General features: G+C 49.0%; 1 protein-coding gene across 2 annotated transcripts in view; it reads right to left on the minus strand.

Annotated features, from left to right (window-relative positions):
* Rgs10 (regulator of G protein signaling 10) overlaps positions 1-17,679 on the minus strand; it is a 42,642-nt gene that overhangs the window by 7,601 nt on the left and 17,362 nt on the right. For both annotated transcript variants that reach the window (XM_051193120.1, XM_051193121.1), the window contains exon 4: positions 5,787-5,930. In XM_051193120.1, coding sequence (XP_051049077.1) covers positions 5,787-5,930 — 144 coding nt within the window. The remainder of the gene's footprint in view (positions 1-5,786; positions 5,931-17,679) is intronic.

Consider the following 17,679-nt stretch of genomic DNA (forward strand, 5'->3'; position numbering starts at 1 on the left):
GGCTTGCTGTTTCTGTCCTTGCTACACCTTTTGAAAGTTGTCCATCCGCATTTCCTGTCTACTGTAGTATTGTTAATTTCCTTCTCAGGTCTTGATGAGGTTAAAGATTAAACTATCACAACTCTCTTCCTAGTTAGATATATTAGGTACTAGACTTATGTTTTCCAGCTTAGGACAACTCTATTGTAAACTTCATTATGCCCTCACCCTAGAACTAGATATGTAGGTCATTTTGTTCTCGATTTTCCTTTTCTTGGAGCACACTTGTTATTCACTGTTTTGTATATAGTTTTGTATTAAGCCTAAATCTTTTCTTTAGACTAAAAGGGGAATTGTAATGAGATAGTCCTTCTGTGGCACTGACCACACCCATTGTGGGATGGAGCCATGGGCGGAAGTAACCTATGAAAGGAGGTCGGAGGGGGCCAGAAAAGACTCTCTCTTTCTGGCGTGACTCGGACAGGAGAGGATCGGGTTGAATTTCCTGGTGTTCATCTGTCTAGGTTGTAAGTTATTTCTCCCTGAATAAACATCTATTCGGCCTATTTGTTTATCCTGATCCTTATTTACCACAATACCTTGTACCTTGTGGAGGTCATTCTGCTGCATTTGACCCTTGAATAGTCACTGGAACTATCTAGGATAAGGGCATTCTGGCAATGTGCAGGGTCTGTTGTAGGTAACTGCACAGGGCTCGTTGTGGAAGAGGAGACACATTTTAGCCTCTCCTCCCGTACAGCAGAGAGTCCCCATATGGCATGTGGGGACACAGAAGCCACACTAAGGAACAGAACTTTTTTGGGGGGGTCTGAGGCAGGATGGATCTCTGAGTCCCTACGTCCCTCTCCTGTTGCCAGGAGCCAATCTACCACATAGTGATAATGACCATGACTGAGCCCAGTATCCAGGAAGTGATGGCCTGAGATGGGGATGGGGAGGAGGGGCCAGCACCAAGCCAAGAACCAATTACAAGCCACGGTTAGGAAGCCAAGGTCAATAGTGATAGTGGTGGTCTGTACTGAGTCATCTAAGCTCTCTAGTCCAGATAGGAAAGGGCAGGGGTGGGGGGTAGGGGTGGGAATCAGGGCCAAGCAGCCCAGCTTTCAAGATCTAACTTTCTTAGTGCAACTGATCCACCTGATTAAAAAATAAATAAATAAAAGCTAAATTTCAAAACTCCTCCATTAAACTGGTACCACAGCTGCAGGATTCAACAAGCTCCCACCCCCATCACTCAGACACTGTGTAGGGACAATGACCTTCCCGACACACCCAGCCACGCCTGCCGCAGAACCTTTAAACCGGATTCTCTAGGAACATCCTGCCTCCCAGGGCTCTCCCAGCATTTGACGTCTTTCAGGGCTCTGGCCTCTCCAGGAACCAAGAGACGCCCCCCCACCCCCAGTAGCCCCTCCGAGATGTTCTAAGCCCATCTCTCGGCTGTTGTGGTCCCCTCTCAGCACTTGTCTTTGTCCTCGGGGATGGACAGGATGAACAGTCACTGAAGAAGCCAAGTGACTGAAAAGGAGCCACCTCCCTTATTGCTTCTTGGGAAGCTCAGCTCCCTGCTCTAGACTACAGTACCCAAGTAATGCATGCGGTACAACCTCCACCTCTCCTGATCGGTCACCACTGGGCACACAGACGAGCCAACCGTCACCCGGCCCCTCATTCCAAAGGGGACTTTCCCAATGGGAGGTAAGCCCCTCACTTCTCATGCTTTCACTAAAATGCTTGCTGATGTGCACCTTGCATTCTTTGCACAATATACTGACCACTGCCAGCTTCTGCTTTGATGTCTTGCGAGCGCCGTTAGCTCACCATCAAGTCGCCATCCTGTGGTTCGGAGAAGCTGTGCTTCGGTGTGTGGGAACATGGGCCCATGTGTTCTGGCCCCAGATCACCGTGCTGTGGTTTATGTTCAGTACCGTTGTCTGCCTGCTCCCTGTTGTATGTATTGCTTTCTGCCGTCCAGCCCCTACCCGTATTTCACTTAAAATCTGCTCAAGGCTGTTTGCTGTGCTTTCAGCCCCAGCCACATCCCACAGAAGCCACGCCACCTCACCATCTCCCCTGAGAGCAGCAGAACCAGGCCACATCCCACAGAAGCCACACCGCCTCACCATCTCCCCTGAGAGCAGCAGAACCAGGCCACATTATGAGTGGCTGGCCACCTAAAGCTTTTCTGGTGACAATGGCTGGAAGCAGAAGTTAGCAGCCTTTTCAGGTAGGCCCACCTTAAGCCACGTGGTGGTCATGGTGAAGCTGAAGCTATAAATAGGCTTAGGGAGACCTTGAACTCAGAACTGGGAATGATGGCTCAGTTAACAAAGTGCTTCTGGATGCACAAGCACAAGGACCTGAGTTCCGATCCCCAGCACCCACCTAAAAGCTGGGCATGGTGACACATGAACGTAATCCCAGCATTAGAGAAGTGAAGGCAGGAGGGAGGGTCCCTGGCCAGTCAGTCTAGTTCAACCCATGAGTTCCAGGCCAATGGGAAAGACTCTTTCAAAAATAAGGTGGGAATCAGTTGAAGAAGACACTCAATGTTGACCTCTGGGCTCTACATACAACACATACTCAAATGCGCGCGCGCGCACACACACACACACACACACACACACACACACACACACACACGCCTCCAAAATAAATATGTCAATAAAGGAAAACATTTTTTAATAAAAAATCCTGGGGTCCCTCACTTCAGAAACCAGGGTCCTCAAAGTATCTTTGTGGGAGCCAGGACTGCAGGTAATGCTGAGCCCCTTGGTGTCTAGGCCCCTGACAGGGTGCCCAACATGAAGCAAAACCCAGATGCCTTCAGCACTCCCCACCTCCAGGAAACCAGCAAACAGCAGGCAGTGCTGTGTATCCACAGGAAAACAAAAACTGAGTGTGTATCGAGCCTCCCTTTCCTGTCACGATTCCCTAAGAAAAATAATGTGACTACAGATGCGGTACTATGTCAGATCCCATTTAAACCGTGTGGGAAGATGTGTGCAGCTTACACGCCATCTAACACCACTTGATAGGAAGACCTTCAGCACATGGTGTGTGCATCAGAAGGGTTCCTGCAACCAGTCTCCAGGGATACCAAGACATGGGATGGCCACAACTTTTTCTCATCCACCCACCTGTGCCTTAGGAGGACACTTTGTCTCTCTCTGTCTCTGTCTCTCTCAAACAGTGCTTCACAACAGGATATAAAACACTTCCTTTACTGTCAAACTCTGAACCGCATTGGTAACGAGTGTGGTAGCATGTGCTATTTATAGAACACAAAAAATGGGCATCTAGAGATGAAATGTCATTTAGTGACTATCTCCAGGTGAAATCATGGTGGTGGTGGTGGTGGTGGTGGTGGGTGGGTGAGTGTCTTCAATATATTAGTTCTCAAATGCCTTTTACTATCAGGTAGGTTTTTTGTTTTTGTTTTTTAAGGCATTTTTAAAACTGTTGTCACTTAGACAGGTGGGGTGGCACACACCTGTGACCCCTGGCATTTGTGTGACAGAGGAATGCAGAATAACACTATGTTGTCATTCGGGAAAGGGAAAAAAAAAAAATCGCCCTTTCTGCCACCTTTCTCCTGTCTGTGCCAGCCAGCCTCCGCCCTCCAGCAGACACTTGCCCGGGCTGGGTGCAGATCACAGCAGCTTTGGCTCCGTTTTGGATGTCTTGTGGGGATCTTTGGTGCCGCGTGCAGGCCACTGTGTGGAATCCCATCAACCTCTCTCATCTCATGCCCACCTTGGTCTCTGGAGCCGCATAAAGCGACTGCCTGCGCTCACACATCTCTGTACTCCCTCTGTCCCAAGGGCATCATGGGCCTTTGCCAGGCAAAGAGAGGCTGCCCTTGAACTAGAAAACAGCAACAGCTTTGAGGGGCGCAGAGCAGTCATGGTTTTGGAAGGTGGGAGGGTGGAAATCAGCCTCTGGCAACTTTTACTATCAGAGTGACTTTAACTAACGGGTCACTACAACTCCATGAGCCATGCATGATTCTGTTGTCAACAAAATGAGGATGAGAACCCTCGCTGGAGAATGGATAAGAGTTCATGCCAAGTGAGACAACAGCTCTCAGGGCAGCTCAACAGCAGTGGGCACTGTGGCTGCAGACGATCTAGAATCTAATAGCTGGCCAAGCTCTTAACACCGGATGTGTTTTAAAGCACCCGACAGGCCTTTCAGAAGACCCCGAGGGCCAGAATAGACAGATGTGCCCATGTGGCTGCAGTCACAAAAATGGCCTTTCCCTGTCTGCATCTCTCTCCAAAACACATGCCCACAGCTCAGTCACTCCTGCAGATGACCTTAGTAAGTCTCTCCAGAGACCCAGAGTTCCTTCAACACTCAAACTCGGCTCTACATTACGTGTAATCTATACTCGCCACTGTGTCAGATGGAAACTGTACTCAAAGTACTTCTGCTAGTGTTTCTGCCTGGGTGTTTTGTTTTCTATCAGATGAGCAAAGATGTCCCTTGTAGACGCTGGGACATCCTCTATCCCAGTGGTTCTCAACTTTCCTGATGCTGTGACCCTTTAATCCAGTTCCTCATGTTGTGGTGACCCCGACCATAAAATTATTTCATTGCTACTTCATAACTGTAATTTTGCTGGTGTTGTCAATTATAATGTAAATATCTAATTCGAAGGGTATCTGATATGTGACCCCCCCCCAAGGGGCCATGACCCACAGGTTGAGAACCGTTGCTCTAGGCTCGGTGTACCAGGTGATCAAAAAACTCCTCCCCAAAAGCAAAAGCTCAGCCAACACAGAGTCTCGACAGTGTGTAGCCTCAGGTCTACAAAAGCAGCCTTCCCTGGGAATGAAGGGAGGTAGCCCCGCACCATGTATGACCTACATCCCCGAGAGTGGGGCTACCATCAGCTTTTAACACACCCTTCATGAGACTAGTTTATTCAAGTTGGAGGGCCTCTATGTGAGTGGCCTCTTCAGGACAGGCAGTGAGGAAGGTATTTGTGTATGTGTCCAAAAACAGCTCCAGGTTCCCTGCTACTCTGAATCCTCATGGCTGTTTCCAGAATCTTCTGTCTCTGCTTTCAACAGATGTTTCATGCTACTTCTTCAGCATGGGTCCCTTAGCTTCAATCTGCCTTCCCAGCAGAAGCACACCCTTGACCTGGTGTGGAGATCACATTTCACAGCAGAGTGTAGATGTGCACACACATTTATAATCCAAGTCTGAATTTCGTGTCACACTCCTTTTGTCTAGTGACATGTACTGAATATTCCTAAGACATTCTGCCAGAAAACTTAAGGATTACCTCTTTAACGTGTCCATTTTCAAACTTACCTCTTCTGGTTTTAAGTGGAATACACTATAACATCTTCCCTTTGTCGTTATGACCAAGAAGCTACATTACAAATTTACTTACAGCTCTGGGCCACTAGCAGTCAGGGAGTCATTTAACCATTTGTACAAAAAAAAAAAAAAAAAAAACCAGCCTTAGATTCCCTGCCGCTGTTTTAAGACTTTCCTCACTGTCCTTCCCTTCGGTGGTTGCCATATTTCTCGAACATGTGTCCTAAGACAGACTCAGCCTCCTATCCCATGGTGCATAGAACAAGAGTCAACACATTCCAAATTTAGAACCTGGGGTTCCCCAACCTTCACCAATCAGGGCCCAGTAACCTCAGCCTGCACAGCTGGATGATGGATTTCCTAAGGAATGTGGCATTTCCCTGAAGAATTCTCCCAGGCCTGGGGTGAACGTAGCTTTTCAGATCAAGTCACGGGCAAGGAGGTCATGTTACCTGGTCCTGGAGCTTCTGGAACATCAGGGGGTGTGGCTCTTCCAGGATCTTTTCACTGAGCCGAGACTGCCCCTCCACGTTGACTTGAGACGAGGCCTTATTGGACAGGAAGGTCCTGTAGATCTCCTTGGCCTTTTCCTGCATCTGGAGGAGATAGAAGAGCTGGACTGTCACCCACCAGAACAGCCTTTCCTGGCCTGAAGCCAGCTCCACCCGCCAGCCGGCCCTGGAAGAGCTGCAACTGGGAGCTATTGCTGCCTCCAGAAGCAAGCTCCCTGGGAGGGCCCACAGCAGCCTACCCCACACCTACTGCCTGACCTACCCCTCACCTACCGCCTGACCTACCCCACACCTACCACCTGACCTACCCCACACCTACCGCCTGAGCTACCCCACACCTACCGCCTGACCTACCCCACACCTACCGCCTGAGCTACCCCACACCTACCGCCTGGCCTACCCCACACCTACTAGTGCATCTGCAGCCAAGAGTCCTGAAATAAGAGTGCTATACGAACATTCAAAAACAATAAAAGCGACATTCCACCACGACTCAGGACCATCCTTGAAGCCTGCGAACTCAGAGCTCGTGGAAATGTCACTCAGTCTTGAGGGGAAATGAAGCACTCGCGGGTCAAAGTTCCACCCTAAGGGAACCTTGGAACTGTTAAGCTACATGAAGGAAGCAGACACAAGAGGCTGCACAGTGTATAATCTCGTTCATGGGGAAACACCTAGAACATGCAGACCCCCAGGAACAGAAAGATTAGTAATTGCTCAGGGCTCGTAGCAGGGAGAAATGGGAATGAATGAGGTGGGCAAGCACAAGGAGCAGCTGAGCCGCCTGGGACTCACTCCTCTTCCAATAACACATTGGCGGCCTAGGGCTATAACCTACACGTGCATGTGCACACTTACTGCTGTCCTAACAATGAATGCACCTCGTGACCTAGGACCCCCACCTGCATGGAACACAAAATCCCACCCCTTCTCCCAACAACCATCAGACATTAGTCATGTTTCCATTCATTCATACGCCAGTCATAACTAGGTACATTGGTAGGGGGCCATTCTGTCCTGAACTAGTTTTGGGTGGATGAACAATAAGGCAAACTGTGTCATCTAAGTAAATTTTTAGAGAGAATCCTCTATTTGCTATCTTATGCCTATGTACAACCAAGTGTGCCTATGATTCGGATCACATGCAGTATGGGAAGGGAAAGCACAGTAAAGGTTGTATCTTAGACATGTCAATCAAAGTAGAGAACCACCCATGGCATAACAGTTAGTAACCAGCCCCTCCTTTTTCTCTAGACCCCATCAAAGTAATCCCAGTAAATAACCTGGGGCCCTGAATACTCTCATTCATGTGGCCTGGTACCCCTCTCTCTCTCTCTCTCTCTCTCTCTCTCTCTCTCTCTCTCTCTCTCTCTCTCAAGACAAAGTCTCACTCTGTAGCTCTGGTTGTCCTGGAACTCATGCTGTAGACCAGGCTGGCCTCGAACTCACAAAGATCCTGTGTTTCAGCTTCCTGGGTACTGAGATTAAAGGTGTGTGCCACCACACCCAGTCTCTGCTGTCACTCTTGACAGAGCATTTCTTTCTGAGCTGCACTATGGCTTTGCTGTTTAGTAGTTTCCTTGCTACTTCACAGTCTTTCTGCATCTTTATTGCAACCCCTTGACCTGGAAATACCTGGACCAGACTCTGTCCACCCTTAACAAAGGTGTGGTGGCCATGAGGATTGTCTTTGGAGTGTTGAAAGGATTGGGGATCTAGTAAGTGGCAGTGTCTGTCTGTAGAGCACTGTGAATACACTCAAACGGAGTTTTTATTTATTATGTGTGTTTCACCAGGACAAATGAAGTCCCTTGAAACCACAAACACATGCATGTATGGCAGCCAGCGCCCCGCTGTACTATGGACATGCTAGGCCTGTTCTCTTCCCTTAACCTTTTGGTCTTTTTCCCTGTTAATGCTGGTTTCCTGGTGAGGACCAGGATAGGTGAGATCAGGACTATCTAATTCCAAACTTCAATCCCATTCAGGTCCCAAGAAGTTCACTGAGCTCTCCAGGGTGCATGGTTTGTCAGTCTTCCAGAAGAGGGTGTTTCCCTTCAAGTAACCAAACACTAAGTAAGTAATGCAGAGAACACCCAGAATGCCCAGAAGTCCCTAGTGCAGGTTCCTGGAGAGCATAGAGGTATCCCGGAGACAGTGCCAGCAAGATAGTCACTCACCTGTGCTCTCATTGCACTGAGAATTACAGCAGGGTTGTGACATGCCCCCCCCCCACAGGACTGTGACCTTCCCTAATGGAAGGAGCCACCTTTACAGTGTGCCTCAGGCAGGGCAGCCGACACCAGACCTTCCCTTGGGGCTCCCTTTCTTAAAAAGGAAGGAGATTTATATGCACCTGCCTCCCCCGGCTGGGGCCACATCTGACCCCACAGAGCAAGGCAATGGAGAGATGCCTTTAGCGTGTAGCACACAGCTGTGGTTTGTGGAGGAGATGAGGGAGGTCAGGAGGCCCTAAGAAAACACTTTTCTCTCAGAGAGGCCCTCAGCCTCTCAGGATGCTTGCAGAGCTTGGCTGAGGGAAAAATGGGCTCTGAGAACCTCTGGTCTTATGAAAATCCCTGGAAGCTTTCAATTAGTAGGTGCTTGACAACAGAAGAAAATGGGCTTTCATTGCCAGAGACCAGAAGGCAAAGGACCCCATGAGGCCGAGGCCTGACTAGACCTCTGCTGGTACAGGAACAGTGCCAAGGCGGGGTCACCACTCAGAGCCCTGTGTCTGTTCTTTCTTGACTGCAGGAGCAATTAATTAATGTCAAACGCAAAGACACAGGAGCCTCTTAAGATAAATATGACTATTCCTAGGATCGGTCTGGGGACCATCACGAGGCCCAGAGTAGCAGTGTGGAACTCCACACTTCTCAAAGACCCCCTGGCTCCACACAGCCATGAGCTTCTCCCTCCACCGCCATTCTGTCAGAAGGGAACATTTTTGGAAACCCACTTCCTGTTTTAAAGTTACTTCATGAAAGTAGAATTTCAGTCGGCCAGATGAGCAAACTGACTGCAAAAGTCTGCACACCTCCCCTCCCCAAGACATCCACATGCATGCAAACACTCTGCTATGCGTGAGTGCACACACATGGCCCACATGGATTCAGGCTGTCTTGAGTGGTTCTGAAAATGAGACATGCAAGTGAGCAGCTTGAGACGCCAATATGGGGGGGGGGGCAGGTGGCCCAGGAAAGAGGAAGCAGATGCCAGGCTGCAGATGTCCAAACCCTGGCTGCCAGCCAACCCTCTCCCATCAGCGGCCCTTCCCCAGCGTCTGAGAACCCCATCAGAATGAGCGAGGATGGGAAGTGTGACCGAAAAGGGAAACCCTGAGACTGCTGACCACAGGCCAGTCACGGGAAGGCCTTCTGTCCAGGCTGAGAACACCGAACAAAAAAGAAGAACTGGCCACTTGAGCTATTCTGGTAGGTTTTTCCAGAGTCGTATTAACCCTGTTCTAACCCCTGTATGCATAAGCACAGCCCCAGACACCCATCTACTCAGAGCAGTAAAGTAATAGGTTGCCCAGCACTTTGGAGGGTGCAGGGAGGTCTCCCCCTCCCCCACGTGGGGCACATGCTGATGCTCTGCCTCCTTAGAAGGTTTTACTTCACTTCCCAGTGGCAAACAGCCTCCATGCTCCTGATTCCAGCAGATGCATCTCAAGAGTCTGGAGAGTCCGCAGGTCGCTCCCCCACCCACTCCCTCCACCTTCTTAGCTGAATCCTGTGTCTCGGGCCATGATGCATGGGGGTTCCTGGCTGCTTCTGGTTGCTAAGCCCCTCCAGGGGTCTCTGGATGCCTCTCTGGCTCTAGTCCTATGTATCTCACCTGCCTGTTTCCTTCACACTGCTCTCTCACCAGAAGAGCCCTGTTCTCCCGGACTCTCAGATTCTGTCTTTCTCCTTTACTGGGCCCTGGCCCTCCTAGCCTCTCCCTGAACTTGAGTCCTTCCCTGGAAGCTGTAACTGCACGCTCGACCATGCAGCCCAACAATCTCCCACGTCACTGCCGCTTGAGTCAAACGGACCCCTGGCAACAGGGGTAGAAAGTTCCAGAGACACCAAGAGAAACAAAGTCACCTCCTAGCTGGTGCTCCTCTGCTCTCTAAGTCCTTATTACAACTCTTCATGTGGCCCACACCCTGTCTGCTGCTGACTCCGGGATACTTCTCCCACGAGCCCACTCCCCTCCATCCTGCTCCTCCCCGAGAGGTGGACCCAGGAAAGATAGCATAAAAACAGTCCACCATTGTGTATGAACTTCATTTGTGTTTGTTTCATAAAGAGAATGGAGCAGAGACACATCAAATAAATAAAGAGAGGGGCCTGGTGTTACCAAGCCTGGTGACCTGGTGGCCTGGTGGCCTGGTGGCCTGGGTTTGAGCCCCCATGATCCACACAGCACCAAAATAAATGTGACTTTAAAAAGTTTTAAATAATACAAGAAACTTTTGGAGAATTAGCTCAGGAAGAGGACAGCAATTGGAGCAGGAACAAAGGGACCACAGCAGGAGGGACAAGCCTAGGCACCCACGGGAGCCTGGGGAAGGTGTGGAAGAGACACATGCAGAAAGAGGGGGAGTCTGGGCACCTCGGTTGAAGGCAGTCCACAGAAGGAAGCTGTGTTCTCAGGAGCCACCCCAACCTTGAGCAGCTAAGTGGTAGTGGGGTGTGTATGTGACTCCCTAAAAACTTGTCCTCTGCTTTCCATATGTGTTGAAGTACCTGTACATCTGCACTCATATAATACACACACACACTCACACATTCACACACATATATATTATATAATATTATATATATATATATATATATCCCATGAAAGCTCCTAACAAATTTTAACTCCTATTCCATGGATTTGACAACGTCTCTTGGCTTCCATGAGCACCAGGTATACACATGCAGACACATTTATGTACACACTCATGTACATAAATAAAAATGAATAAATCTTTCCTTAAACGGGGCTTGTGGTGCTGGAGAGGTAACTCAGCAGCTAAGAGTACGGTTTGTTTTTCCAGGTTCTGTTCCCATCCTCTGCACAGAGGCTCATGACCAGCAGCTCCTCCAGTTCCAGGGGAGATCTGGTGCCCTATTCTGACCTCCCAGGCACCAAGCACACACTCAGTGCAATTGCATATGTGGATGCAAAACATATAAAATAAAGTGCACAAATCTAATAAAGATAATTTTAAAGATGGGATGTGGGGTTTAGCTCAGTGGTAGAGAGCTTGGGTTCTCAGCTTCAAAAGTAAAAATAAAATAAATTGGTTGTGGGAGGCTCCAGAGGAATGAGAGCAAGGAGGGGCTGACAAGATGAGCACAGGGGTCAAGGTGAGTTCCAAATACAGACCCCCAGCAAAGCATTCCCGGCCAGCTGAAAGGAAATGTGTCCAGTTTATGAACGCATCAGGCTTGCAGCCTAGGAAGGGACTGGAGGACCCCTGTCTGCAGAAAAACAAACAAACAAACAGAGAAACACAGAAGTAGGGAAAGTCCAAAAGGAGCATCTAAAGATAAAGTTGGAATCTTTTATTAAATAAATAAATGAAAGTAGAAACCAAAAGTCAAAGAGATGAAAAGAGAGAGAAGAAAAAATTACAATGATGAGCTCAACTCAGGGTGAAGGGGCCATCACAGGACACAAAGGAACAAATAAACAAACAAAAACTTGGTTGCAGGCACCCATAGGAAGAAGGACCACTTGAGGCCAAGAGCTCAAGGTTAGCTGGACAGTAGACCAAGCTCTTGTCTCCGGAAGATCGATGGACTTGCAGCTCAGCCAGAGCAGCTGGAGACTGATGGGCTCCAGGTTCAGTGAGAGACCCTGTCTCAAGGGAATGAGGTGGAGAGCGACAGCACCGGGTATCCTTCTCTGGTCCCAGCCATCATTACACACCACCACCACAAGGGTCTGTTTCCAGTGGCAGAAATGGGGGAAGGGAGGAGAGGGGGCAGCTGATGTGTTATTAAAGCACTGACTGGGCTCCCTAACCCTGCATCCCCCAACCCCCCCCCTGCAGTTCACAAAGGGAGAAACAGGGGCAGCTGGCAGTAGGCACAAAGACCAAGATCTCGCCCAGCTCCTAAGGTTCAGTGTGGACCCTGCTACTCCCATGGTGAAAATGGATTAAATGGATTAAAATTTTACACCACAGGCTGTGGTCAGAAAGACAGTACCCAAACTAGATGGCCCCTGAGTTCTGCGGGGTGCTGCCCTTCCTATGCAATCCACTCAGTCATGGAGAACAAAATTTTTAAAGGAACATTTTAAACTCTTTTAAGACATTTTTAAAAAAAAATCACACCCCAATACAGCTAGTTATGAGATCAAGTTGTAATATTAAACAAAATATGCCGATGATGATGATGATGCCATAGACTCCCATAACTGTAAGCTTTGAAATACTACTAAAATACAAGGGTCTGTCATATTTAAATGCTGGTACAGCTCTCAGGGCTGTAAACACTGGAAACCAGTCCCTACCCTACCTCCCTGCCCATTCTCAATGTGGTCTGCTCAATGCCAAGCACTTTTCAATACTTGCCACATTGTAAACAGATTCAGTGTACCAGTGTACATGAGCTGACTGACGAATGAGTGACTGATTGAATGAATGAACGAACTCAGGATTAGCAAAAACAAACAAACAAACAAACAAAGATGCCTTGTTGGAGCTTTCGCTGGAGTTCTTTTAAAGATTTATCACTTTTAATTATCTGTATATGTATGGGGGGTGTGCACACATTTGTGGGTGCCCACAGGGACCAGAGACATCACATCCCCTGTAACTGGAGTTACAGGAATTTGTGTGAGCCACCTGACATGGGTGCTGGGAACCAAACTCTGGTCCTCTGGAACAGTAGACTAGGCTCTGAGCTGCTGAGCCATCTCTCCAGTGCCATCTCTGTGGTTTTATATGGTATAAATGCTGAATCACTCTGGAAGCTAGAAACACATCACATGCTAACTCATAGTGGAAAGGAATATGGGAATGGTTTTAAACCATGAAGAGATGGAGGTTGATGACTTCAGATACATGGGAGCTATAAGAAACAAAGATAACCCGAGGACAGGAGGTGAGAAGTGTCACTTTCCCTGTTTCCCAAAGGCCTTGGCATTCTCTTGATGCATGCATTGTTGAACTTTCCTAAGCCATGGCCCTGCTTTGCCCAATAGCCTGACAGATCACAGTGGAACACAGATCAGGGAAGACAAGATGCAGGCTGTACTACTCTTTGGGGCTTCTAGTGAAAAGTCCCAGCAGGGCAGAATGTATAATATGCTCATCTTTCAAGCCCATTGTCATGGTCAGGGTTTCAGGACAAGGTGGGAGTCCATCACACCTTCAGCCCACAGAGAAGAAGAAACACAGTGTTTCTATGGAGAGGAAGAAAAACAAAGATGCCTGGACTCATGAGCATGAGGGACAGACAGACGAACTACAAAAGATGGAGAACTAAATTATACAACATGCTCAGAATCACTGAGAAGAGGCTTGGTGGTGAAGCCTGTGCTACACCAGTGTGAATGCCAGAATTCAGATCCCTAGAACTTACGTGTGGTGGCTTTCCCTGTAATCTCAGCCTGGGGAAGTGGAGTCAATGCGAGCTGGATAGTGAGACTAGCCATAAGAACAAGCTCTGGGTTTGAGAGACCCTGTCTCAATGACTAAAATGGGAGAGTGATGGGGGTTAATTCTTCACCTCAATCTCAGGCTTCCACATCCATGTTCTCACATGTACATAAGCATCCACAGATATGTATGTGCCCACACACCTAAAAAAAAACCCCTCATGCACACATACATAACACACACACACACAGGAAAACAGGAAAAGAAAAATAAATCAACAAAGTTGTCCTTAAACTAGCAGAGGTTTGAAGGCCTGATTTGCATCAAGCTCACAGCTGCCTCAATTGACTGCAGAGAGAGATAAAGCCTCCCACACTCCCTTTGGGGCAGATGTGGTAAGTTTGATTGTGAAATTCAGTTAGGTGCCATCTGCAGGGCCTGCCTCCACCTCCTCCACTCTTGGAAACTAGTAACTCGGAGCTGATTGCCTAGCTTTACCTCCCCAGCAGCAGGACCCAGGAGAGCCTGTGGGCCCGGATTCAGAGGTTGGCCCTACATGCTGATGCAACGTGCAGCAGCCTAACTTTTCTATCTTCTCTTCTTCCAAGACCTTGAAATCCACGTGTCCACTTCCAGCGACCTTGAGACTGGCAGATATATGTACCTCATTGAAATGACTCATAGAAAGCAATTCACAGGGAAAATACCACTGACCTCTCAAACCACACCTCTGCATCTGTGAATAGTAGCAGCATGAAGCCTAGACCAAGACCCAGACATGCCAGTGCCACCAATGGCTCTACTGTCCCCAGCAGCATGGTGCTGCCTGGTTTTATGTCAACTTGACACAAGGTATAGTCATCTGTGAGGAGGGAGTCTCCATTGATAAAAGGCCCCCATAAGATTGGGCTATAGAGCCTTAATTTTCTTAATTAGTGGTTATATGGGAAGGCAGAGCTCATTGCGGATGGTGCAACCCCTGGGTTGGTGGTCCTGCGTGCTATAAGGCAGTCAGCTGAGCAAGCTATGATGAGCAAGCCAGCAAGTGGCATTCCTTCATGGCCTCTGCATCAGCCCCTGCCTCCAGGGCTCTGCCCCATTTGAGTTCCTGCCCTGACTTCCTCCAGGGATGAGCTTTGATACGGAAGTGGAGTCAAGTAAGCCTCTCCTCTCCACACTGCTTTTGTCTCATCACAGCTATAGCAACCCTAACTAGCACAGAAACGGTACCAGGCGTGAGGTATTGCTGGGACAGACCTGACCATGTAGTTTTGTGGGGGACTGTAGAAGGACTTTGGGCTTGGAAAGCCACTGAGCATTCAAGGCTTGATGAGATGTTATGTCAGATCTTGGAAGTTAAGAGTGCTAAGAGAAATGCAGGAGATGGAGGTCTGACTTGTGATGTTCCAAAGGGAAGTTTGAGACAAGCAGAGCAGGGGGTCAACACAGCATTCATATACCACTGGGTACATTCCAGACTTAGGGACATAAGCCCTCCAGAGCCCTGTGATAGGTGTTGGGCATGGGGGTGAAGAAAAGAGCTGCTGAGTCTAGATTTCCATAGTCTATAACAGAGCAGTGCCACCCAATATTACATCTGCCACACACAACATTAAGGTCCTATAGAGACTTTCCAGGGCCACGGCAGGAGGTGCCCTTCTTGCCATGCACCACATTCCCAGATTTGGCCACACCTACCCTTAGCTTCAAACACTGCCCAGTAGCCCGCTAGCAAACTCCCACCCCTGCTCTTGCCACCAAGCTGATCTTCCCACAGGCTGTCCCTGCTTCTAGAGTCACTGGTTCCCTTTCCCCAAGCATTGCAGGTTTCAGGCAACAACTCACTTCCTAGTAGACCTTGGTGACTCCACTGCCAGAGTGTCCTTGGGTTTCACACTTCCTGTGTCTACGTGCATCAGACTTGGAGAGCTTTGAAAGAAGCTTAGCTGGTTTGTCCATGAGGTTGGTGTCTCCAGGGCTTTTCACAATGCCTGGCGGCCACTCTACAAGGACTGGGCAGGCCACCAGAACAGATACACACAGGGCAGGTGTGCAGGAGGATGGCTGGGTGGCTCCAGAGCACGGTTTAAGCCCAGCTCTTCCCAGGGCCTTGGCTTCCTGTCTGGGCCACAAGGATAGATGTGTTCTCTTGTGGTCTTCCCCATGCCTGACCTTCAAAGAACAAGGCAGATGAAGGACATCCACTTGGCCACCTGACTCTGAGCTAGATGCTTATGGCACGATGTTGGTCACACCAGATGCACAAGGCCAGCAACCAGCAGTGCCTTCTCCCAGGCCTGTCTTCAGGGCTGGAGACAGAGGACAACGGTGTGGGCTCCTTCCCAGGGGACTTCAACCCTGAAGCCTCCCTTTTCAATGCTGGTGCCCCTTCCCACTTCCCACTTCCTCACTAAGTCCCTTCAATAACCAGCATACTCTGGGGAGAAAACAGCAGAAAGACACAGAAGCCACAGTCATTCCTAGGAGGGTTAGACAAGCCTGGGAGACACAAGCCAGAGGAGCCCATCTCAGAACCACTTGTTGGCCTTTCCAAAGAGGAAGGCCACAGGCTACTCCATCCTAGGCAATGAGCCTCGAAAGAGAGTAACGAGGTGATTTTTCCAGGCTACTGTCTGCAAACAGTTCATGGCTGCTGGCCCTGGAGATTCCAGCTTTTAGAGACAGAGCCTCCAAACCTGGCAGCCCACAAGCTACATCTGTCAGGAGAGATGTTCTATTTGGGGACAAGTGTGGCAGTTTGGATGAGATTGTCCTCCATAGGCTCATCTATTCAAATGTCTGGTTCCCAGCTGGTGAACTGTTCAGGAAGGATTAGGGGGTGTGGTCTTGTTGGAGGAGGTGTGTTCCTGGGGGGCTTCAAGAGCCCATGCCAGGATCTGTCTCATATTCTCTCCCCTCCTCCCTCCCCCCCCCCCCGTGTGTGTGTGTGTGTGTGTGTGTGTGTGTGTGTGTGTGTGTCTGTGTGTGTGTCTGTGTATATCTCTCTCTTGGTCTGTTTCTTTCTCTCCCCGTATATGTGTGTGTACACGGGTGACCACGCATACTCCAGTGCCTTCTGCCTGCAGATCAGGATGTAAACTCTCAGCTACTGATCCAGCTCCATGCCTGCCTGCCATCATGTTCTCACCATGATGATCATGTACTAAGCCTCTGAAACTGCAAGCCACTCTCCTAATTAAATGCTTTTCTTGTACAGGTTGCCTTGGTCATGGTGTCACTTCACAGTGAGGTTATAAACTAAAATTAGTTCCGATATTGACAAATTAGATGGTTTCACTTTAGAACTGCAGACACAGGCCTATAATCATAGCTATTCAGATGCAGTGACATGTCAAGAGTGAGTTCAAGGCCACCCTGGACTACTTAGTAAGACACTGTCTCGAAAGACAGTACAAGGGCTAGGCACATGTCTCAGTGAGAAATTGCTTGCCTGACATGAACTTCACCCTAGATTAAATCCCCAGCACTAGGAGGAAAAAAAAAGAAGAATCCAAATGCCCAATCATGGGAGAAGACTCTATGGGAAGAGGCATCCCCCAGAACCCAGGGACAGAGAGGTACAAGGTAGTCAAGCCTAGGCCTGGAGCACTGCTAGCAGTGGGCTGAAGACTAAAGCAGACAGCAAGCACAGCCCGTAGGACCCCCAGTGAGCTGCGCAGGTCCTGGAGGCAGAGCAAGACATATCCCCCACCCCACCCCACCCCACCCCCACCACAACAGATGAAGAGGAAATTTCAGAATGCCACCCAGCCCACCTGTCTCACATCCATCCTTTGGTGACTGCATGGGGACTAAAGGCCACCTCTAGCAAGACAAACACCTTCCGGGGAAGTCAGAAACTTCTTACACAGAATGCCTGTCAGCTACTCGGGGCTCACAAAAGCACAGAGTTGCAAACTATCTGATGAAGGGTGGGTGAGCTTTTCCTTTTTATTTTCCTTTCTTTCTTTGTTTCTTTCTTTCCTTTTTTTTTTTTTTTTTTTTTTTTTTTTTAGACAGGGTTGCTTTGTAGGTTTGGAGCCTGTCTTAGAATTCTCTTTGAAGTCCAGGCTGGCCTCAAACTCACGGAGATCCACCTGCCTCTGCCTCCCAAATGCTGGGATTAAAGGTGTGCACCATCGCCGCCCGGTGAATGGTGTGCATTCACAATCACACATCCACTAATCAGTCGCTTGGCTCATGTCTGACAGCACCAGTGTCACCTTGGGGAGCACCCTCGTG

Source organism: Phodopus roborovskii, unplaced genomic scaffold, assembly GCF_943737965.1.
Source record: "Phodopus roborovskii unplaced genomic scaffold, PHOROB, whole genome shotgun sequence".
Lineage (NCBI taxonomy): Eukaryota > Metazoa > Chordata > Mammalia > Rodentia > Cricetidae > Phodopus > Phodopus roborovskii.